The 24,175-nt window shown below is 44.3% G+C and overlaps 2 protein-coding genes and 1 long non-coding RNA gene across 11 annotated transcripts in view; 2 read left to right on the forward strand and 1 right to left on the reverse strand.

Moving 5' to 3' along the window:
• Positions 1-134, forward strand: part of LOC118381216 (phosphatidylinositol 4-phosphate 3-kinase C2 domain-containing subunit beta-like) — a 125,272-nt gene extending 125,138 nt beyond the window's left edge. The window contains exon 32 of the mRNA XM_052473761.1: positions 1-134. This exon is cut by the window's left edge and continues 527 nt beyond it. The gene's annotated coding sequence lies outside the window, so the exon portion shown is untranslated.
• A 3,047-nt stretch (positions 135-3,181) lies between these two features.
• On the reverse strand, positions 3,182-4,001 carry LOC127910344 (uncharacterized). Of its 9 annotated transcripts, XR_008074469.1 has the most exons (4): positions 3,750-3,918; positions 3,565-3,697; positions 3,460-3,512; positions 3,182-3,379 (listed from the first exon to the last, which is right to left on the reverse strand). It is a non-coding gene; the product is annotated as an uncharacterized LOC127910344 (long non-coding RNA). The 9 variants fall into 9 exon arrangements; XR_008074471.1 differs by lacking the exon at positions 3,460-3,512 and having other exon boundaries at positions 3,182-3,459; positions 3,591-3,749; positions 3,853-4,001; XR_008074472.1 differs by having other exon boundaries at positions 3,182-3,512; positions 3,565-3,749; positions 3,853-4,001.
• An 8,611-nt stretch (positions 4,002-12,612) lies between these two features.
• LOC118380883 (uncharacterized) lies at positions 12,613-20,816 on the forward strand. The gene is made up of 2 exons (XM_035767847.2): positions 12,613-15,661; positions 17,548-20,816. Exons 1-2 carry the CDS (start codon positions 13,655-13,657, stop codon positions 17,737-17,739), a joined length of 2,199 nt encoding a protein of 732 aa, XP_035623740.1. The 5' UTR covers positions 12,613-13,654; the 3' UTR covers positions 17,740-20,816.
• Positions 20,817-24,175: the final 3,359 nt, after the last annotated feature.

Here is a 24,175-nt window from a genome sequence, read left to right on the forward strand (position 1 = left end):
TGACTCCTATCATGTCCAGTGGGGGTTTGTGTTGACTCCTATCATGTCCAGTGGGGGTGTGTGTTGACTCCTATCATGTCCAGTGGGGGTTTGTGTTGACTCCTATCATGTCCAGTGGGGGTGTGTGTTGACTCCTATCATGCCCAGTGGGGGTGTGTGTTGACTCCTATCATGCCCAGTGGGGGTGTGTGTGGACTCCTATCATGTCCAGTGGGGGTGTGTGGACTCCTATCATGTCCAGTGGGGGTGTGTGTTGACTCCTATCATGTCCAGTGGGGGTGTGTGTTGACTCCTATCATGTCCAGTGGGGTGTGTGTGGACTCCTATCATGTCCAGTGGGGGTGTGTGTTGACTCTATCATGTCCAGTGGGGGTGTGTTGACTCCTATCATGTCCAGTGGGGGTTTGTGTTGACTCCTATCATGTCCAGTGGGGTGTGTGTTGACTCCTATCATGTCCAGTGGGGGTGTGTGTTGACTCCTATCATGTCCAGTGGGGGTTTGTGTTGACTCCTATCATGTCCAGTGGGGGTGTGTGTTGACTCCTATCATGTCCAGTGGGGGTGTGTGTTGACTCCTATCATGTCCAGTGGGGGTTTGTGTTGACTCCTATCATGTCCAGTGGGGGTTTGTGTTGACTCCTATCATGTCCAGTGGGGGTGTGTGTTGACTCCTATCATGTCCAGTGGGGGTGTGTGTGGACTCCTATCATGTCCAGTGGGGGTGTGTGTTGACTCCTATCATGTCCAGTGGGGGTGTGTGTTGACTCCTATCATGCCCAGTGGGGGTGTGTGTTGACTCCTATCATGCCCAGTGGGGGTGTGTGTTGACTCCTATCATGTCCCAGTTGAACCCTATCATGCCCAGTGGGGTGTGTGTTGACTCCTATCATGTCCAGTGGGGGTTTGTGTTGACTCCTATCATGTCCAGTGGGGGGTGTGTTGAACCCTATCATGTCCAGTTGTGTTGAACCCTATCATGTCCAGTGGGGTGTGTGTTGACTCCTATCATGCCCAGTGGGGGTGTGTGTTGACTCCTATCATGCCCAGTGGGGGTGTGTGTTGACTCCTATCATGCCCAGTGGGGGTTTGTGTTGACTCCTATCATGTCCAGTGGGGGTTTGTGTTGACTCCTATCATGCCCAGTGGGTGTGTGTGTGGACTCCTATCATGTCCAGTGGGGGTTTGTGTTGACTCCTATCATGCCCAGTGGGGTGTGTGTGGACTCCTATCATGTCCAGTGGGGGTGTGTGTGGACTCCTATCATGCCCAGTGGGGGTGTGTGTTGACTCCTATCATGCCCAGTGGGGGTTTGTGTTGGACCTATCATGTCCAGTGGGGGTGTGTGTTGACTCCTATCATGCCCAGTGGGGGTTTGTGTTGACCAATCTATCATGTCCAGTGGGGGTGTGTGTGACTCTATCATGTCCAGTGGGGTGTGTGTGGACCTATCATGTCCAGTGGGGGTGTGTGGCCTCCTATCATGTCCAGTGGGGTGTGTGTTGACTCCTATCATGCCCAGTGGGGGTGTGTGTTGAACCCTATCATGCCCAGTGGGGTGTGTGTTGACTCCTATCATGTCCAGTGGGGGTGTGTGTTGACTCCTATCATGTCCAGTGGGGGTGTGTGTTGAACCCTATCATGCCCAGTGGGGGTGTGTGTTGACTCCTATCATGTCCAGTGGGGTTTGTGTTGACTCCTATCATGTCCAGTGGGGGTGTGTTGAACCCTATCATGTCCAGTGGGGGTGTGTGTTGACTCCTATCATGTCCAGTGGGGGTTTGTGTTGACTCCTATCATGCCCAGTGGGGGTGTGTGTTGACTCCTATCATGTCCAGTGGGGGTGTGTGTGGACTCCTATCATGTCCAGTGGGGTGTGTGTTGACTCCTATCATGCCCAGTGGGGGTGTGTGTTGACTCTATCATGCCCAGTGGGGTGTGTGTTGAACCCTATCATGCCCAGTGGGGGTGTGTGTGGACCTATCATGCCCAGTGGGGGTGTGTGTTGACTCCTATCATGTCCAGTTTTTGGTTGACCCTATCATGTCCAGTGGGGTGTGTGTTGACTCTATCATGCCCAGTGGGGGTGTGTGTGGACTCCTATCATGTCCAGTGGGGGTGTGTGTGGACTCTATCATGCCCAGTGGGGGTGTGTGTTGACTCCTATCATGCCCAGTGGGGGTTTGTGTTGACTCCTATCATGTCCAGAGGGGGTGTGTGTTGACTCCTATCATGCCCAGTGGGGGTTTGTGTTGACTCCTATCATGTCCAGTGGGGGTTTGTGTTGACTCTATCATGTCCAGTGGGGGTGTGTGTTGAACCCTATCATGTCCAGTGGGGGTTTGTGTTGACTCCTATCATGTCCAGTGGGGGTTTGTGTTGACTCCTATCATGTCCAGTGGGGTGTGTGTTGACTCCTATCATGTCCAGTGGGGTTTGTGTTGACTACCTATCATGTCCAGTGGGGGTTTGTGTTGACTCCTATCATGTCCAGTGGGGGTTTGTGTTGACTCCTATCATGCCCAGTGGGGGTTTGTGTGGGTGTCTGTAGACTCACCGACGTTCAATCGTCACTGGACACTGTATCCATGGGACTGTACTATGTGAACCTATTGTTAGCCAGGCTGGCCTCTGACCACCATAATAAGGGATAACTACGGACCATGTGACCAGGAGGGGAGATTACCAATCTGTATCTCTGGTGACTCTGACAACCAGAATACCTTTCTCTGGTAACAACATGGCCTCCCAAGACCAGATCACGAGGACCTATGGAAGGAAGCAGAAGGCATTGCTACTCATTGATAACAACCAATGGGTTTTGAGAAGGAGTGGAGGAAAGAGGATGCGAGGAGTATGCAATGGATATTCTCCCATGGACCACATCTTTATTTAGGGCCAACAGATAACCGTCCGTCTTATCGCCTGATGTAACAGACTTTGAAACAGTTTTAGTCCCCTTGAAAGTCATGTCTTTTAAAAGAAAACCCTAAGTAATTATTTTTTCAAATGGGACCCTTCTGTTAATGCAGCTCCATGTTGAGCTCTGTTTGGTTGTGTGGTATATGTATATTTTCATTTCTGTGTACCACGGATTTATGTAAATTGTGATATGTGAATTATGTGGGTCAGTTTTTCTGATTTGAGAGAGGGAATGAATGCTTTTGTACCCTAGCACATTATGGTATGGGTCTACCCTAACACATTATGGTATGGGTCTACCCTAACACATTATGGTATGGGTCTACCCTAAACACATTATGGTGTGGGTCTACCCTAAACACATTATGGTATGGGTCTACCCTAACACATTATGGTGTGGGTCTACCCTAAACACATTATGGTATGGGTCTACCCTAACACATTATGGTATGGGTCTACCCTAAACACATTATGGTATGGGTCTACCCTAAACACATTATGGTATGGGTCTACCCTAAACACATTATGGTATGGGTCTACCTAAACACATTATGGTGTGGGTCTACCCTAACACATTATGGTGTGGGTCTACCCTAAACACATTATGGTATGGGTCTACCCTAACACATTATGGTGTGGGTCTACCCTAACACATTATGGTGTGGGTCTACCCTAACACATTATGGTATGGGTCTACCCTAAACACATTATGGTATGGGTCTACCCTAACACATTATGGTGTGGGTCTACCCTAAACACATTATGGTATGGGTCTACCCTAACACATTATGGTATGGGTCTACCCTAAACACATTATGGTATGGGTCTACCTAACACATTATGGTATGGGTCTACCCTAACACATTATGGTATGGGTCTACCCTAACACATTATGGTATGGGTCTACCCTAACACATTATGGTATGGGTCTACCCTAACACATTATGGTATGGGTCTACCCTAAACACATTATGGTATGGGTCTACCCTAACACATTATGGTATGGGTCTACCCTAAACACATTATGGTGTGGGTCTACCCTAAACACATTATGGTGTGGGTCTACCCTAAACACATTATGGTGTGGGTCTACCCTAAACACATTATGGTATGGGTCTACCCTAACACATTATGGTGTGGGTCTACCCTAACACATTAAATACTATTTTTAGTCCACTCAGTCAGTGACTGTAGCTACTCTACTGTAGAACTTGTAGGACTGGGCGCTGTGTGTTTGTGTCTTCCATTGTTTAGTAGCTGTTGTTATCCAAGCTGTACCTACGCTTAATTTGCCTATTTGATCATCGCTATTTGCATTTCAAATGTCTTTCGAATGTCTATTTTTTGCTTTTATCAATGCCTTCACAAATATATTTTGAATTAGTGCTTCTACATAACACATATGTGGATGTTGGGAAAATCTAACTGTTTGCTGGGGCCAGAGATGTACTGTATATCACAAAGAAAATGTTATTTCAAACACAAACTGAAGCACCATTTAACTGCACCATTTAACTGCACCATTCAACTGAATCCAGTGGACATATTGCACTTGGATTTATTTCTCATGCATTTTTCACTTACATTGGACTTTCATGTTGTTTCAAACTACAAAGGGATCCTGCCTATATATTATCCAGTACTGTAGCTATAATAGAAAACACAACAGCACACTGACAGGATAAGTGCAAACCAAGGATTGTGTGTGTGATTTTATACATACCAGGAAAACAAACCTCAACTACATGTACCAACTACATGTACCTACTACATGTACCAACTACATGTACCTACAGCAGCATTGCTCTACTCATTTGTATCTTGTCTTTGGGAAGTTCTGGGGTGTTGCACTGCAGTCTTTTTTTGGAAGTGATTTCTCATTTTCTTCTGTAAGAGGCTTACACACTGGCCCTGTTTCACTCTGGCAGACAGACACTGTGACCTCTATGAATGTAAAAAGTCAATTTTCATTGGAGTAAAATGCTTGTGGGCAGTGTACTATATCCACAATGTCTTAATTCACAGGTGAGAAGGAAAGGTCAAGATTAGCTCATGAATTAGGCCTAGGAGTTTTGACCTGACCAAGAAATGACCTGACCATGAACAATTGCCAATACCTAGGACCAGATTTATTCCTGGTCAAAGTCACTTGGTCTGGGAAAAAAACAACTTCTGGTCATATATGGCTGTGAAGGAAGTTTCTCAAATGGAGCAGTTATTGGTAAGATATCATAACATCTTGGTGTCTGATGTTTTCAGATCACAATACAAGTAGAAACAGGCTAATACAGGTTAAGGCTGGCTTTCACAGGTGCTGAAATGTAACACGTAAAATGGAATATTTAGATACTATTTGGTTTGGTTTCCTTTGACATCACATACTGTTCAACATACTCTGCCTAGGAGTTACTGACCAGTTCACCAGCCCTGTACAGTTATTTATTCATGTATGTCTGAGTTACTGACCAGTTCACCAGCCCTGTACAGTTATTTATTCATGTATGTCTGAGTTACTGACCAGTTCACCAGCCCTGTACAGTTATTTATTCATGTATGTCTGATTTAGCACATGAACAATTCATATCTCTGAAGATGTTTATTTGCCTGTTCATTCATGATTCATAAAGAGCACAGTTTTAGAAACAGGGATAGGTAGTCTGAACAGGTGTGTGTTGAATGACTAGAGGTTAGCCTCCCTGGGGCTAAAGAGCAGTAATCAAACCGCACTGGTATGCCTAACCCGGAACAACCAGTTTAACCACTGAACTCATTCAAAAACAACACTTTATTTGACTGCCTATTGAATGTGTCTGGTGGATATCTGCTTCTTTCTGTTTGATTTCTAGAACTGGAACAACATTTCCTCTGAGTTTCACAGCAGTCTGGATGGCTGCACTGTAGCTTTAGGCTCTGCAGTGTGAAGTTACAAGGAACACTATATGATTGAAAGATGACTTTCTCCATGTTGAGAGTGTAGGTGTTTGTTGTGTGCTATAAAGCTGATGACAGACATTGAAGTGAAAGTGTCTGATTTATTTTGTGTGTCAGTTGTACCACTTTGGGGGAAAGGAGGCTTCCTCCTTGTCTCCTCTCCTTTCTGGTCTTGATACTGTAGCTAAGAGGAGAGTCGTATAGCTCTGGATCTCTATACAGTATATTACTCTGGGTAAAAGGGATATGATCAAAATATTGCTCTTGCCTCTCATGTTTAAATGCAGACCAGTGATTTATGAATGGAAGGAGACTGGGACAGGGGTTCATTTGAAGGCATTGGGACTCCCAAACCTAGCCCCAAGCCCTTAGCACCTAGCTGCTATGTATTAAGTGTAGATCTGAAAGGATATGAAGCAATATGGTGATCATTTCACCTAGTTTACCAGGAGGAACCTGTCTAAATATTTTAGATCTATGTGAAGTGCCTATCTGGTAGAGGCTATGGGTAGGGGTCTATTTGGGACTGGGTTTTACCTGGATCCTTCCAGGTCAAGGGACTGAACTCTGACCGCTGTCATCCTGGGAAAATGGGATAGAATGTACATTTTTTAAATTAACTGGATCTTGTGTACTGTAAATACTGAGAATATCATTAATGTGACCCATTTCTTTAATTCAGTATATAGTTCTAGTTGTTGTTTTCTTTCATTTTTGACCATGTTATGTAATATAATTTGCACTAAATAACCAAATAAACTTGAATTGAAAAGACGTTTGTGTATTTTTGTGAGCGTAGCAGATGCGTGTTTCATTTGATGAAAGCACCATGTAAGATTAAACAGCCACTGACTCAGAAGCTTTTGTCAGTAACATTCCAAATCATTGCACCATTTTGTTTGTATTGAAATAACATTGAAATATGTCTAATTACAATGGAAAGCTAACTATTTGGTTTATCTGTTCATCTCAGTGTAGCTCAATGGCCGAACCCTGATAATTATGTTTACTTTGAGGCGGGGAGGATTTGTCTCAGTCAGTCTGCATACCTCTGTGTCCCATCACACCCATCCACCCAGGCCTCTGTCCCCATACTGAGGTAACAATTACATTAGATCAGGCTAAGTGTGAATCACCCTGGGTTAACCTCTATGTGGGGAAACGAGGCTCATCATTGCAGGAGTGTTGCTCAGACAAGATCTGCTGGCTAAAGCGGAGAGACCACAGATGACCACATAGAAACATAAATACAGGATGATGAGAATCTACAGTAGAATTTGAGCTACAGCAGGAAAACATGAATTATGTGGATTATAATTCATGGACATTTTTGTATGGGTTGATATATTTTCGTAATGGAAAATCAAACTTCAGAATACTTTTTATTATAAACCTCAAATACACTACAAGTTAAAATGTCCTGCATTGCAGGAAAGTTCTCCTGCAGCAGGGTGGTCAAATTAAGATCCTACATCTGGAATTCGAGCACTAGGAGTCAATGCCCCATACCAGTTTTACACTACATATGGGAAAGATTCAAATTACAGTCTGGTATCTAGGCACGCTTATAACAAACTAGGGCCCCGTAACTGAACCAACCAACCAACTGCCGTGTCTTTGGCATCATTAAAAGTAAAGACTGTTATTTTATGAAATCAATTCTCTGTAATTATTATTACGTGATTAAACTAATCATGTAAATGTAATTAACTAGGAAGTCGGCACCACGGAAAATCTTCAGATTACAAAGTTATAATTTTCAGAATATAACTCTTCAGATATTTTAATATCTGATCAATTAGTCTTCTATTATTTAATTATTCTTTACCTCACGTCAGTCTCATTCCAAACGTCCATACACCAATTGGCTTAATCATTTATTTACTGACTAACTAAATAATCACAGAAATGCAGAAACAAACAAAAAGATATGTTACTACCAAATGATAGGTAAGATTCCCTAGTGGGCTATGATGACTTGGTGGACAAAGGAATGGGGGTTGGACAGAGAGCGGGAAAGACAAAAGGGATCACTACATACAGTTGATAATTATATTAGTTGAAATGCTAATCCTATGCACATGAACGCTCACTCATTCGGGAATAATTTCAATTAATATATATTTACGCCCATGTGTCTTAATCTTTCCTATTGGAATCCGGTCCGTCTGCTGAAGAGTCAGTTCATCTTAGTCTCCCTCTTTCTGTTTCCCCGAAGAGCAAAGTTTTTCGTGGTTAGAATGGTTACATCAGAGTACCATTCAGAAATGTTCTCATAGAATAGATGTTTCAGCAGTTGTCGTTATTCTCGTCTCAGGTTTACATCATTTCTAGCTGCAGACTAGTAATTAGTATCTAAGATTTGCTCTTATTCTGTAGGGATCGATAGCCAATGCTCCACGTGTTATGGTTAGGAATTCAATAACTATTTGCGATCACAGCTCACGCTGTGGGTTTACTTAGTCTATACTAAAACCTGTGCTACCTTAGTTTACGCAGAGGTATGCGTGGTCTGAAGAGGATTTCCTCAGGAGGGGCTTTTATTCCTAACAGTAGAAAAGGTGGGTCTATGATGCCTGGTCATGTCTGTGCTCACGGGGGTGGGCCAATGGCTTAGTTATACTTTAAAGGGAATACATTTCTCTCACATTAAAGGTTTACCATCATATTACACCATTTCACAAATAGTTTAATCTTTACTCATCCCTTTTATACAAGAATTAGAAACAAACCCCATAATTGAGAAATGTACCCATTCAGAGATCTAGTTATGTGTGTTTCCTGTCCTCTCTGAGGTCACCAAATGAAACACACTCGTTATACCCGTCTCTTAAGTGTCCACGGACCATTCCCACCTTCTTACAAGTCAACATTTTGTTTCATTTTCCCATTTTGGGGATTTAGGAGTTCGGACATGTGACAGGGACTGCGGTTGAAAATTAGCCGGCTGGCTAAAACCGGCACTTTTACTGAAACGTTGATTAATGTGCACGGTCCCTGTAAAAAAAAAAAAAAAAAAAAAATTGAAAAAAAATCCTACGTTCACTCTGTGGTCTCTCTGCATGAAAAGGGGGAGAGAGTCTCCTCCAGGAATTTACGATCTGAGATAACAGAACCTGGGTGTAGGAGAGAGTGGGGGGCATTATTTATACCCAGAAAGGACCACATCATGACAAAACCTAGCATGAGACACTCATAAGTATTAAAAGCTCAACCCAGGCACGAGGCACACACAAAAGCATTGACAATCAAGTTGGTCCAATCTTCTATTCTTAAGACATTCCCATGAGTTGTGCATTTGAACCAGTGGGGGCTACTGAGGGGAAGATGGCTCATAATGGCATCAAACACATGGAAACCATGTGTGTGATGTATTCCATACCATTCCACTGATTTCACTCCAGCCATTACCGCAAGCCTGTCCTCCCCAATTAAGGTGCCACCAACCTCCTTTGATTTGAACCATGCATTATACGATATACAATGTCTTGGAAAAGTATTCATTCCCCTTGGCTTTTTTCCCTATTTTGTTGCATTACAACGTGTAATTTAAATAGATTTTTAGTTGGATTTCATGTAATGGACATACACAAAATAGTCCAAATTGGTGAAGTGAAATGGAAAAAAATACTTGTTTCAAAAAATAAATCAATTTTAAAGCTGAAAAGTGGAGCATGCATGTGTTTTTACTCCCTTTGCTATGAAGCTCCTAATAAGATCTGCAACCAATTACCTTCAGAAGTCACATAATTAGTTAAATAAAGTCCACCTGTGTGCAATCTAATTGTCACATGATCTGTCACATGATTTCAGTATAAATATACCTGTTCTGAAAGGCCCCAGTCTGCAACACCACTAAGTAAGTGGCACCAAAAAAATATCCAAAACTTTGAACATTCCACGGAAAGCCATTAAATCCATTATTAAAAATGGAAAGAGTATGGCACCGCAACAAACCTGCCAAGAGAGGGCCGCCTACCAAAACTCACGGACCAGGCACGGAGGGCATGAATCAGAGAGGCAACAGAGAGACCAAAAATAACCCTGAAGGAGCTGCAAAGCCGCCACAGGGGAGATTGGAGTATCTGTCCATAGGACCACTTTAAGCCGTACACTCCACAGAGCTGGGCTTTACGGAAGAGTGGCCAGAAAAAAAGCCATTGCTTAAATTTAAAAAATTAGCAAACACGTTTGGTGTTCGCCAAAAGGCATGTGGGAGACTCCCCAAATATATTGAAAAAGGTACTCTGGTCAGATGAGACTAAAATTGAGCTTTTTGGCCATGTTTTTCATCAGCATGCACTGGGAAACTGGTCAGAATTGAAGGAATGATGGATAGTGCTAAATACAGGCAAATTCTTAGGGGAAACCTGTTTCAGTCTTCCAGAGATTTGAGACTGGGATGGAGGTTCACCTTCCAGCAAGACAATGACCCTAAGCATACTGCTAAAGCAACACTTGAGTGGTTTAATGGGAAACATTTAAATGTCTTAGAATGTCCTAGTCAAAGCCCAGACCTCAATCCAATTGAGAATCTGTGGTATGACTTAAAGATTACTGTACACCAGCGGAACCCATCCAACTTGAAGGAGCTGGAGCAGTTTTGCCTTGAAAAATGGGCAAAAAATCCCAGTGGCTAGATGTGCCAAGCTTATAGAGACATAGCCCAAGCTGTAATTGCTGTAAAAGGTTGCTCTACAAAGTATTGACTTTGGGGGAGTGAATAGTTATGCACCCTCAAGTTCTGTTTTTTTTGTGTCTTATTTCTTGTTTGTTTCACAAAAAAATATTTAGCATCTTCAAAGTGGTAGGCATGTTGTGTAAATCAAATGATACAAACCCCCCACAAATATATTTTAATTCCAGGTTGTAAGGCAACAAAATAGGAAAAATGCCAAGGGGGTGAATACTTTCGCAAGCCACTATAGGTAGGCTACTACTATTAGCTATGTTTGGAGACAGTGTGTCTGTGTTATCATATGGACAATATTGCACAGTGAAATTAAAGGATGTCCATACAGTACCTGCTGCATTGTATGTTATACATCATGACTAACAACATAAGTATTTTGGGAATCAGGAGCAAAAGGGACAGTCTCTCACAACAATTTTGCTGTATTACAATGCATTCGGAAAGTATTCAGACCCCTTGACTTTTTCCACATTTTGTTACGTTACAGACTTTTTCAAATATGGATTAAATAAAAAATTTTCCTCATCAATCAACAAACAATACCCCATAATGACAATGCAAAAAACAGGTTTTTAGACAATTTTGCAAATGTATTAAAATAAAAAAACAATAAATAAATAAATAAACAATAAAAAAAAATGTTTGTCACATGCGCCGAATACAACAGGTACAAAAATGCTTACTTACAAGCCCTTAACCAACAATGCAGTTTTAAGAAAAGACAAAAACATAAAATAAGAGATGAAAATAACAAATAATTCAAGAGCAGCAGTAAAATAACAATAGCGGGGCTATATACAGGGGGTACCGGTGTCGAGGTAATTGAGGTAATATGTACATGTAGGTAGAGTTATTAAAGTGACTATGCATAAATAATAACAGAGTAGCAGCAGTGTTCCAGAGGAGGGGGGCGATGCAAATAGTGGGTAGCCATTTGATTAGCTGTTCATGAGTCTTATGGCTTGGGGGTAGAAGCTATTTAGGAACCTCTTAGACCTAGACTTGGTGCTCCAGTACCGCTTGCCGTGCGGTAGCAGAGAGAACAGTCTATGACTAGGGTGACTGGAGTCTTTGACCATTTTTAGGGCCTTCCTCTGACACCGCCTGGTATAGAGGTGGCAGGAAGCTTGTCCACGGTGATGTACTGGGCCGTACGCACAACCCTAAGTAGTGCCTTGCGGTCGGAGGCCGAGCAGTTGCCATACCAGGCAGTGATGCTCTCGATGGTGCAGCTGTAGAACCTTTTGAGGATCTCATTTCAGTCTCCTGAGGGGGAATAGGTTTTGTCGTGCCCTCTTCACAACTGTCTTGGTATGCTTGGACCATGTTAGTTTGTTGGTTATGTGGACGCCAAGGAACTTGAAGCTCTCAACCTGCTCCACTGCAGCCCCATCGATGCGAATGGGGGCGTGCTCGGTCCTCCTTTTCCTGTAGTCCACAATCATCTCCTTTGTCTTGATCATGTTGAGGGAGAGGTTTTTGTCCTTGCACCACACGGTCAGGTCTCTGACGACCTCCCTATAGGCTGTCTCATTGTTGTCGGTGATCATGCCTACCACTGTTGTGTCATCAGCAAACTTAATGATGGTGTTGGAGTCGTGCCTGGACATGCTGTCATGAGTGAACAGGGAGTACAGGAGGGCACTGAGCATGCATCTTTACTTTAACTCAAGTATGACAATTGGGTACTTTTTCCACCACTGGTAGCCATGCAAAAACCTGTAACTGGAGAGTAACACAGAGTGGAACATGAACTTGATTCTCAACACACTAGTAGGCCTATATGATCCCAAGGGTTAATAATGTATATATATTTAGAAAGACTGCCAAATGCATTCATCGACTCCTGCAATATTTCTAACTATTGAGAGTTTATCTTGAAACCCAGTATTGTGACATTATTTTGCATGAACTATCACCATCTCAAAACCTGTCACACTGAGCTTTTTCCATACACTGCAGTATGGTGCAGGAGTCAGGATATTCACTTTCATTATATGACAGGGACATTTCGTGTCATGTCATGCATAATCGCCATGTGGATTACTGACGACGGTAACTCTGCGACGGTCCCTAAACATTTCCACAAAACCTCTTTCACGACGCCCCCTACATTTTCTGATGAAATCCTCTTCTGAAAAGTGGGCAGAGGAGTCGACCGACCGTACAAGGAAACGCAATCATGATTGTAAAAAAACAGAAGTATCGCATTGAAGTATTATAACGAGCTTGTCTATTTATTTGATATCTATTGAATACTAAATTACTCATGCGGATGCATTCCATGATTTTATTGTAATGAATTGTTGAGCTTCGTTGAAGTCTCGGATCAAGGTTTGCATCTGCGCTGTCGCCGGGTCCTACGTGCGAGACTCTAACCAGCTTTTTCTCCAACCAAGACTAAAATGGATTGTATATTTTCGTTTATCCTGAATTTCTCAACATGCTATGACTCGCCAAGGCTTTGCTCACTTTCTACCCCTGTTTGTACGATGCTTACCGCGCGAAATAAGTCTAACCACCACTCGCAGGAAAATGTCTCCCATACCGCGGACAACATGGACGATGGTATTCACTTGAACAGGAGAGCTAACCGGTATGCTATTGCTAGCCTTTCGGTGTAAGAAGATGGATAAGGGACAACAGTAATGGATGTTTCACCTGCAATTATGGACAGTGCTCTGGAGTGCACACCAAGTTATTATCAAATGTGTCGCTAGTAACTTCCAGCGAAACGAACAGCTCTCAAAATCAAGATTACGTTAGCTCGCCCGGTAACAGCTGCTCAAACTAGCATTATTAGCACCAGTTAGCTATATAACTAACGTTGGTTCTTGTTTTCCTTTATTGCCAGACTAAAGTTTGATTGGCATGTTTATTTTGGCAGTCTAGTTAATACACGAGTTATTAATATTGTGAACTAGCTACTATATGTCAGCGTGTTAAAGTGTCCTACACGTGTACGTTAACTAACTAACGTTAGCTAGCTAACTAACCAAAAAGCTTTAACAAACTTCCCAGCAGCAAGCTGTCAAGCGGTATTCTTTGATCGAAACTTTACTAATGTATCTTGCATAGTGACCATTTGTTAGCCACAAGCCAGTATTGAGAATGTTTAGAAACATGAATCGCGAGGAACACTTTTCTGGTGTGAAGACGCCTCCATCCACTCCCGCCGGGCATGGAGCCTCTCCCCGACAACCAAACCAGGAGCGCTCGTGGATGGGCATGTTCTCCGCGGTTTCTAGGCCTGCCCTGTCATTTCTGCAAAAGTATATACCATGGCGCCCTAGTACTCCTGCCATGCCTCACAATGTGACAGGGTGGGTCAGTGGGAATTTCAAAGATAACTTTGTAGAGGCAGAAAGCACATTTTTAAGACAACTGGACGACGTCTTGCCTGGAACTCAACACCATGCACATCATCTATCGTACCTGCAATACCAGCATGGTAGCCCTGGGCTAGCAGCGTCAGGTAATAGTACTCCGAGTTGGTTGACAGCAGATTCTCTTTACGAGTTAGGGATTCAAAATGCTGCTGAAATGGACTTAAATATAAGGCAACAAACTTCGGTAGGATACCTCGCAATCGCGAGAGGTTTTCTCAGTCATGTTTTGTTGAACGCAGCGTCGGCTCAGGAAATGAAACACCCAGACCAAGGGCATGTACTTGGTGGGAACGGTTGGTCATCTGACAGAGAAAATAGTACTGCTGGTAACTGGTGGGGTGGGCTTTGGGGAACCAGTAGCGCCCAAGGGTGGCTGTCAAATTTGTCTTGGAGAAAAGAGGGCACTGGGGAAAACAACAGTAATGGTCATTGTTTTCAACCGGAGTGTGGTACAAAGGCTACGGTTACCAAGCCAACAGGGCTGTTTGTACATTTCAATGATAACGAATCAATGGATGGCAAAAGCACTGGCGCCTCCTGCAACAAAGAGGAGCCAAATGACAATGGAAGCCTTCAAACAGCCACCTGGCCAGAGTCTCTCCCTTTCCCTGACAGTTTCTCATTACATCACTGGGAAACGGTCGGTATCAGTGATCATCTTGTCAGAGTTGGAGCTGTCACTGCCTGCAGTGAGGTGGCAGTTTTTACCCCTGACCAGGATAATGGTTATTCCAGTCTGGAAGAAGAACACTCCACCTCCAGACTGTACATGTTAAGGCCTCCCATTGAAGAGCTACAGGGGATCACAGAGATGAAGGAAGAGACCATCACATCTGACACACCAACACAGGGGATCTCTGGAGAGAGTGGGCCAGGGAGTGATGCATCCAATCATAGAGAAGTGGGTGAGACTGCTGCCACTGGAGGGATGGAATTAGAGGAGGAGGAAGAGATTGAGGACTCTGACTTCTCAGACTCTGAGGAAGAGGAAACGGCGGCTGAGGGTCCACCAGTGTCTACCACCGCTCTGCCCCCCTCCACCCCCCAGTGCAGTAACAAGGCCATCGCCTACATCATGGGCAGCCCCTGCAGCGACGACAGCCAATCAGACGACTCACTCAGCGAGGAGGATGACGATGGTTTCGACAGCGAGGGCTCGTCAGAATTCTCCAATTCCGAGTTGTTGGATGAAGAGGAGGATGACTCTGAGACTGAGAGACTGTGGAACTCACTGTGCCAAAGCAGGGACCCCTACAACCCCCAAAACTTCACCGCCCTCATTACCAACCCCAGGACCATCCCCTCCACCTCTACAGCCACCACAGCCTGCTCCCCTCACACCTCACCCCCAGAGCAACCTCCCTCTCCCCTCTCCTCTTCTTCCCCCTCTCCTGTGGAGGAGTTTGGCTCGGAGTCCAGCAGCAGTGAGGTGGATGAGGCTGAGAGCCTGAGGCTGTGGGACTCCTTCAGCGCCTCCTCAGACCCCTACAGCCCATTCAACTTCCAGGCCCTGCTCAGGACTAGAGAGCCAGTCAGGACAAGGGTAAAAGCCGGGACAGGGGCGCGCTGTAAGAAGAGCAGCAAGACAACCCCCCGTCATGGCCAGGGACAGAGCCACTCACCCCCCCAGTACAGGAAGGAGGAGGCAGAGGAGAGACTGGACAGTGGCTTCTCAGAGATCCCTCCCAACCCAGAGATCACCACCACGGGCTGCATCACAGTCAAAAAGGTCAGTATTGGCGACTTTCTGGTAGGCCTAAAGAAGGCGCCACACACCTTGTTATTCATATGTTCCTCATTCTGTTTTTATAAAATGGTAGGTCTGTTCTTAAATAGTATCAGTCACATTGTATTGTCATCTATGGGCATTGGTCACTAACATGACTGAAGTAAAAATGTGAGAACCTGGGCTCCTAAAATTGTTAATGTAACTGCTGGGGAAGCATTGTTTTATCTCCTGTGGTGTACTTTAAATGACTGACTTTCTTCCCACTTTCCAGCAGGACTTTCCTAACTGCTGGAGGCTTTCCTTGACTTTCCTAATGAGTACTTTCTGAAGGGGAAGCATGGTTTTATCTCCTGTGGTGTACTTCCTGACACTTTCCTACCCTGCACTTTCCTGACCCCGCCAGACTTTCCTGACCCCGCCAGACTTTCCTGACCCCGCCAGACTTTCCTGACCCGCCAGACTTTCCTGACCCCGCCAGACTTTCCTGACCCCGCCAGACTTTCCTGACCCCGTGACTGACGTGATGTGACCAGAGTTTTTCTACATCACTTCGGATCATGTGGCCTGGAAAGACGTTGATTAAAAAATAACTCATAATTGGATCTCATTGTTCAAACTTCATATCTGGAGTGGTTATCACACCGTTTTTGGGCTGGGTTGTTTTGGGAAAATTCAAACTTTACCACATTCTCTAACGGATGGATTTATACTTTTGGAGTGGATTACTCACACAGCATACAGAAAGGGGAAGAGGGACTGACTGTATTAGCTGTTCTGTTTTTATGCGTTAGTATTCCTGTCTGACTGTGCAAGTGATGGAAACCTATGCAATAACCCTTTCCACCGCTCTCATGTGATCAGCTTCCCATATTTGTACCATGGAGACCAGAGTCGGAGAGGCAGAGTGCACTTAGTGAACCTCTACAGCTCTGTATAATGTAATAAAACATTTTATTATAGACATTCCCATTAAAATGTGCTGAAATGCTTTTTGTCTGATCAGTCACTCATAGGGCTGTAGCTAAAGCAGCACATTGACTGCTGTTAGACAGATGTGAATGAAGGCTGTATTTTCCATGCCCTTTGTAATTACATTATCCACATATTAGGAGCACACAACTGCCATGTTACTTAGCAACGGTGATAACTGAGCGAGACGGAAATCAAATTTCTCTGAAGCCCTTGTATTTTTATTTCTCTGGCTCGGCGTGCTGGCTCATAACGTTCTTGCAATGCTTCCACAACGTTCTCCCAACCCTTCAGGCCATGCCGAGCAGATTTCAGTGTCTTCCGTCTAATAACCTCCGCTCTGATGGTACTGGTGACCTCAGTAGGCTGCTGCTTATGGAGATTTATTGTCTCTGTGATGACCTCCCTCTGTCCATCACACAGACGATTTTCCCCCCTCTTTTTTTCTTTGCCTCTCCTTGTCTCTGCACAAACGGTTGCAGCTCCAGACGTGTAGCGTTGCCTCCCAGTGATGAGCGATGGGTATAAATCTCAATTTCATAGTCACATGAAGAATGCTGCTTATAGGGCCTAGTTGAGTTTCTTAAATGGATTGAGTGAAAATAAAAATGTTAAATGCAGAGAGCTGTGGAGCAAGTGTGTTTTTCATTATGTGTGTGAATGTCAGGGTTAGGACTACCGTTTTAAAATGGAAGTGTCTTTTGTTGTTGACATAATTGTAGGTTTCCGTTTTGGATGCTTTATCCACTGCAGTTTCTCCTTTCAGAATATTGAGGTAATATTGAGTTGACCTAGTTTTGTTAAGCTGAAATGTAGTCTAGTGAGTTTGAATGTATGCAGAAGTAAACTTGGCCTGCAGGTGTTTCAGTGAGGAGGTTCTAGTCTGTGGTGACTTATGTAGTTCTGTCTCTCTCCAGGTGGGTTTCTGTGATGAGGTGGATGAGTTCTACGCCAGCGAGGACGATGAGGACAGGCGTGGGCCGTGGGAGGAGCTAGCCAGAGACCGCTGTCGCTTCCTCCGCCGTGTTCAGGAGGTGGAGGAGAGCATCGGCTACGTGTTCAGCTCCACCTTCCGCCTCACCGTCTGCCAGAGACAACACCACAGCTGACCCCTAACCTCTGACCCCTACAACACAACTGATCGTAAATCCTGTTTCTCTGTGACCCTCTAACACCCCTCCCTGTCCCTAAATCCTATTTTCAACAGACTGCATCAGAACTTCTTAGTCATCCCCCTACCCAGTGATCCTCCCCCAACTCCCAAACCTTCAGACTGGATGTGCAGAAAAGACCACTTCAGAGCTGTTGACTAGACCAGTGGTTTCCAGACTGTTGACTAGACCAGTGGTTTCCAGACTGTTGACTAGACCAGTGGTTTCCAGACTGTTGACTAGACCAGTGGTTTCCAGACTGTTGACTAGACCAGTGGTTTCCAGACTGTTGACTAGACCAGTGGTTTCCAGACTGTTGACTAGACCAGTGGTTTCCAGACTGTTGACTAGACCAGTGGTTTCCAGACTGTTGACTAGACCAGTGGTTTCCAGACTGTTGACTAGACCAGTGGTTTCCAGACTGTTGACTAGACCAGTGGTTTCCAGACTGTGGGTCGGGACCAGTGGTGCCCAGACTGTTGACGAAACCAGTGGTTTCCAGACTGTTGACGAAACCAGTGGTTTCCAGACTGTGGGTCGGGACCAGTGGTTTCCAGACTTTGGGTCGGGACCAGTGGTGCCCAGACTGTGGGTCGGGACCAGTGGTGCCTAGACTGTGGGTCGGGACCAGTGGTGCCTAGACTGTGGGTCGGGACCAGTGGTGCCTAGACTGTGGGTCGGGACCAGTGGTGCCCAGACTGTGGGTCGGGACCAGTGGTGCCCAGACTGTGGGTCGGGACCAGTGGTGCCCAGACTGTGGGTCGGGACCAGTGGTGCCCAGACTGTGGGTCGGGACCAGTGGTGCCCAGACTGTGGGTCGGGACCAGTGGTGCCCAGACTGTGGGTCGGGACCAGTGGTGCCCAGACTGTGGGTCGGGACCAGTGGTGCCCAGACTGTGGGTCGGGACCAGTGGTGCCCAGACTGTGGGTCGGGACCAGTGGTGCCCAGACTGTGGGTCGGGACCAGTGGTGCCCAGACTGTGGGTCGGGACCAGTGGTGCCCAGACTGTGGGTCGGGACCAGTGGTGCCCAGACTGTGGGTCGGGACCAGTGGTGACCAGACTGTGGGTCGGGACCAGTGGTGACCAGACTGTTGACTAGACCAGTGGTGACCAGACTGTTGACTAGACCAGTGGTGACCAGACTGTGTGTCGGGACCAGTGGTTTCCAGACTGTGGGTCGGGACCAGGGGTTCAGGTGGGTTGCTTGTGCGTTACAAAACATAGATATGCTTTTTTTTAAATGCATTTTTGGGATGGAAAAAGGCGTTCTTCGTAAACTTAATCATCTAAATAGAGTATGTACAAAAGACAATGGACCTGTATATTTTTCCTCATAAAAATGGCTCAAAATATCATTTTTAATTTCAGCTTCAGTAAAAAATGTGTAGACTTACAGGAAATAAGCTTTAAATCTGCAACATTTTTACTTTGTTCTGTGCATGTTTTTTTTTCACCTCAATTTATGGAAGTAAAACGTTTGGGAACCCATGGACTAGAAGACATCCCCTCACACCTCTCTCTCCTGACCCCTTACTGTCAGTCTGAGGTGTTTAAGACTTGATAATACAGATGTCCTCCCTTTCTTCCTGCCTGCTTCCTGATCGTTTGCTGTTTTGTTTGAATCTCAGTGGAGTGATTACTTAATATAGGATATGATTAAGGGCGACTGCATATTGCTAACTAGGAGGTATACAGGTAATGTAAAGGTAGAAGGGCTTACTGGTTCCAGTGGGACAAACAGTCTAACACAGAGCAGCTATTCTGCTGAGCCGTGTGCTCAGTAACCTGACTGGAAACAGAACTCTACACAAGACACTTCAGCCAAAAGTGTATTTTATATTTCATTTTAAAATTGGTTTTTATTAATTTGTCCCGTTGATTTAAACTGCGCTTTTGGCGTTGCTCCGTCCTTCTCTCTGACACATCCATCTGGGTCTCTGCTCTCAGTAGTGTTCTCAGTTTCATGTCATTGTGATCTGAACCCAGGTCAGTATTTAAGGGGTTCAGTATAATCCTACTCGGCACCCACAGCCAAATGTCACACTGCTCTCCAGAGCTGGATTGGGGTTTTGAATTAGTTTATTCTTTCCTTTTTATAAATGTTATCTTCCTGTAAACCATGCCATGCAGAGTACACACTAACATTGACAGTGTTCTATTTGATTTGATCCTAAGCAGGGGTTGTAAACCTACAGTATGAAGTGTAAAACACTCCTCAACTGTATTGGTGTTTAGTGTTAAAACCAAGCCTGTGTTGTAGTAGTGTCTTCCTGGTTTCAATCATTTCGCAGGACCGGGTTTGGGAAAGCCTGATTTGAGCAGTCGTTCTTATTAAGAGTGACTTACAGATATTTATTGCCAAACAAGCAGGGATTTCTAGTGAACAGTCAGTAGAGCTCCTCTGACTATTTCTGGGCTGAAGTGAAGGCTATAAGGGTTAAGTGGAAGTATGTGCATGATCCTTGTCTTAAATGGCCTCCTTTCCTCGATCTACTTCCCTCACGGTGGTTCCGAGAATAAACAATTGCTTTAATCTATCTACAATTTGCACCAATAGACCTTCAATAATGCTTTCTCAAATGTAAAGCTTGCATCCATCAATGGTCATCTTGGAAACCCTTCTCTAGCTATAACACATCTTAAGTGCTTTTCTTGAGACCCAAAGTCACTGAACTTAAACCTCTTACTATTTAACCCTGTGACGCTTCTACGGACCCAGTGTTGTGTATCTATTGTTGAGGGGTTAGTGTCCCTACTGTGGATAAAGGGTTAACCTCTGTGACCAGGTGGGGGGAAAAGCAGGGATGTGAAACGCACGTTATTCTGAAGTGATTCTCAGAATGAAAAAAATACAATATGAAAGCTGTGCTCGGATCTAAAGAATATAACTCTTTAACTTGGTGTTATTTTAGTCAGTACAATTAACATGAAATTGTTTTATTTTTGTAAAATTTAGAATGAGTTAGTTGCGCTGCATAACTTATACATTTTGAATCCATATTCATTGAAAATAAATCAATATTGAATTATGAATGAGGTTTGTCTTGTTCCTTGCCCCATATTTCCCAGCAAATAATTTACTGGTCTTAATTTGTTTGACGTTCATGATTTTTAAAATCTGGTTCGGGTGCAACACCGGACTGGAGGGAGGGTTGTGATGATCATCATAAAAGGGCACTTGACCCCAAACTGGTACTGCACCATAAAACAGTGTACAAAACATTAACAACACCTGTCTTTTCAAATCAAAATCAAATTTATTTATATAGCCCTTCGTACATCAGCTGATATCTCAAAGTGCTGTACAGAAACCCAGCCTAAAACCCCAAACAGCAAGCAATACAGGTGTAGAAGCACGGTGGCTAGGAAAAACTCCCTAGAAAGCCCAAAACCTAGGAAGAAACCTAGAGAGGAACCAGGCTATGTGGGGTGGCCAGTCCTCTTCTGGCTGTGCCGGGTGGAGATTATAACAGAACATGGCCAAGATGTTCAAATGTTCATAAATGACCAGCATGGTCGTATAATAATAAGGCAGAACAGTTGAAACTGGAGCAGCAGCACAGTCAGGTGGACTGGGGACAGCAAGGAGTCATCATGTCAGGTAGTCCTGGGGCATGGTCCTAGGGCTCAGGTCCTCCAAGAGAGAGAAAGAAAGAGAGAATTAGAGAACCCACTTAGATTCACACAGGACACCGAATAGGACAGGAGAAGTACTCCAGATATAACAAACTGACCCTAGCCCCCCGACACAAACTACTGCAGCATAAATACTGGAGGCTGAGACAGGAGGGGTCAGGAGACACTGTGGCCCCATCCGAGGACACCCCCGGACAGGGCCGAACAGGAAGGATATAACCCCACCCACTTTGCCAAAGCACAGCCCCCACACCACTAGAGGGATATTTGCCCTCAACAGCCTCAATTCATGACGGCATGGACTCCACAAGGCGTTAAAAGCATTCTACAAGGATGCTGGCCCATGTTGGCTCCAATGTGTCCCACAGTTGTGTCAAGGTGGTTGGATGTACTTTGGGTGGAAGACCATTCTCGCTCGATACACACAGGAAACTGTTGAGCGTAAAAATAGAAAACAAAAACAGGGGCGATACAGTTCTTGACAAACCAGTGCGCCTGACACCTACTACAATTCCCCGTTCAAAGACACTAAATCTTTTGTCTTGTCATGTTGTGTTGATACCATGCTATGCTGTTGTCTTAGGTCTCTTTATGTAGTGTTACGGTGTCTCTTATTGTGATGTCTGTTTTGTCCTTTATTTATTTAAATCCCAGCCCCCGTCCCCGCAGGAGGCCTTTTGGTAGTCCATCATTGTGAATAATAATTTATTCTTAACTGACTTGCCTTGTTAAAATAAAAACACATTCACCCTCTGAATGACACACATAATCCATGTCTCAAGGCTTAGAAATCCTTCTTTAACCTGTCTCATCCCCCTTCATCTACACTGACTGAAATGGATTTAACAAGTGACATCAATAAGGGATCATAGCTTTCACCTGGTCAGTCTGTCAAGGAAAGAGCAGGTGTTCTTAATATTTTCTACACGCAGTGTAGATAGGTTTGTCACTAGCTACCACAGACACGAAGTTATAAAACAACTATTTCTACAATTGATCTTCCTACATTCAGATTTGAACCTCAACGCTAAGAACACTGTTAACCTTATGCCTAACCTTAAATGAAGACCGAAAAGCCCCTTTTATATTTGTTGATTTACCATATAGCCAATTTTTACTTTGTGGCTATGCTATCTAGTGGAAACCTGAATATAGTAATCCACTTTTCTACTGTCCACACAGTAACATTTTTTCCGAATGTACTGTAACATTGTATGCACCTGGGCTGTACTAGGCCCCAGTATTTAGCATGGAGTCAGTGGCTGTGTGGTTCTTAGCAACTGGAGCCAGTCAGCAATGTGAATGTGCAGTATGAGGTGAAAACATGCACAGATGCAAACAGCTGTCAGAGACCAACAGGCCCGCCTCCCCAGAACACCACAGGCATACTCAGCCTAGAAAGGATTATAGAAAGATTTCAGCCTCAATCCTAGGGGCACTCAAAATCGGATAAGAGATGGGTGGCTAAATATATAGAGAAAAACAAATCCTACAGATCATTATGGATAGTGGATACATGGCAATCATTTTAATAAATTAAAACCAATGATGTACGTGGCATTTGTTGAAGATACTTAAAAGTAATATATTTTTTAATTGAATATTGAAACACAATCTACAGTGAAGCTTCTCAACATTAACATTACATTCAGTCGTCTGATTCCCATAGTTTTTTTGTTATGTTCCATTATCTACCAATAGAGGTCGCTCTTGCTTGTTATCATAGCAGGAGCGGACCAGTCGATCGACTGAGATGGTGGAGATCTCAATTGCATACTGCTCACGCCCTCGTCTCCTTAAAACCTATTGGATGAGAAAGTCAGAGTTCCGTCCTCTCTGACCTTCTCCTATAATGAGTTTTGAGAAGGAGACGAGCAGAGGACGCGAGGAGATCTTCCCGAGGACTGTGCAACTGCTTTCTGCTCAAAACGATCATCATAATTGTGATTTGCTGTGTTACAACATGAGACATTTGCTTATTAATGAATTGACATGCATTGCAGTAGCCTTTTTGCAAACCAAGTAGCATTAAGTATGTGGTTACATGTATTATTTGTAGAAGACTGAAAAGGTGTAGGATAGGACCAAATTTTGATTGTTGGATGCAGATTGTTGGATCCATTTAATCAGTGTGTGGCTTTCACAGTTTTTGTGGTTGCATTGTAAAAAATATGAAGAACCAATCAAATCTGAAACAGTTCAGTTGAGATTAGTCTATATTTTCTCATTTATGTGACCTGTGCGGCAAAGTCTGATCAAAATCTGAGAACTCTATTCCTCCTCTGATATTCGGTGCTTCCCCTGCAGGTCCATCCTGGCCATGGAAAAGTTAATCTGGGACTGGCCAATGCTGTCATCTCATTGGCTGAATGGAATGACTGGAGGTGGTGCCTAGGAGGAGATTAAAGGCATGTCTCTCTCTAATGAAAGGGGAATTGAACAGCTGTGACGTTGCCACCCACCACCAATCCAAAGAGAACTCTCCCTCTCTCTCCCCCTTCCTCTCTCTCCCCCTTCCTCTCTCTCCCCCTCCCTCTCTCTCCCCCTTCCTCTCTCTCTTCATCTCCCTCTATCCATCTCCCCATCATCACTGCATATAGAATTACTGCCAGCCTGGATGGGGTCATGTGACATTTAAATACCTTGGGATTTTCAACTGGGCATGCTCCATTGTATAACTTGGCCGCTTCCCCTCCTCCTCTTCAACTCCTCCCTCTATCCGTCCCTCCTTTATTCATCCTTTCCTGAGGAGAGGA

The sequence above is a fragment of the Oncorhynchus keta genome, chromosome 21, assembly GCF_023373465.1.
Source record: "Oncorhynchus keta strain PuntledgeMale-10-30-2019 chromosome 21, Oket_V2, whole genome shotgun sequence".
In the NCBI taxonomy this organism is placed as follows: Eukaryota; Metazoa; Chordata; class Actinopteri; order Salmoniformes; family Salmonidae; genus Oncorhynchus; species Oncorhynchus keta.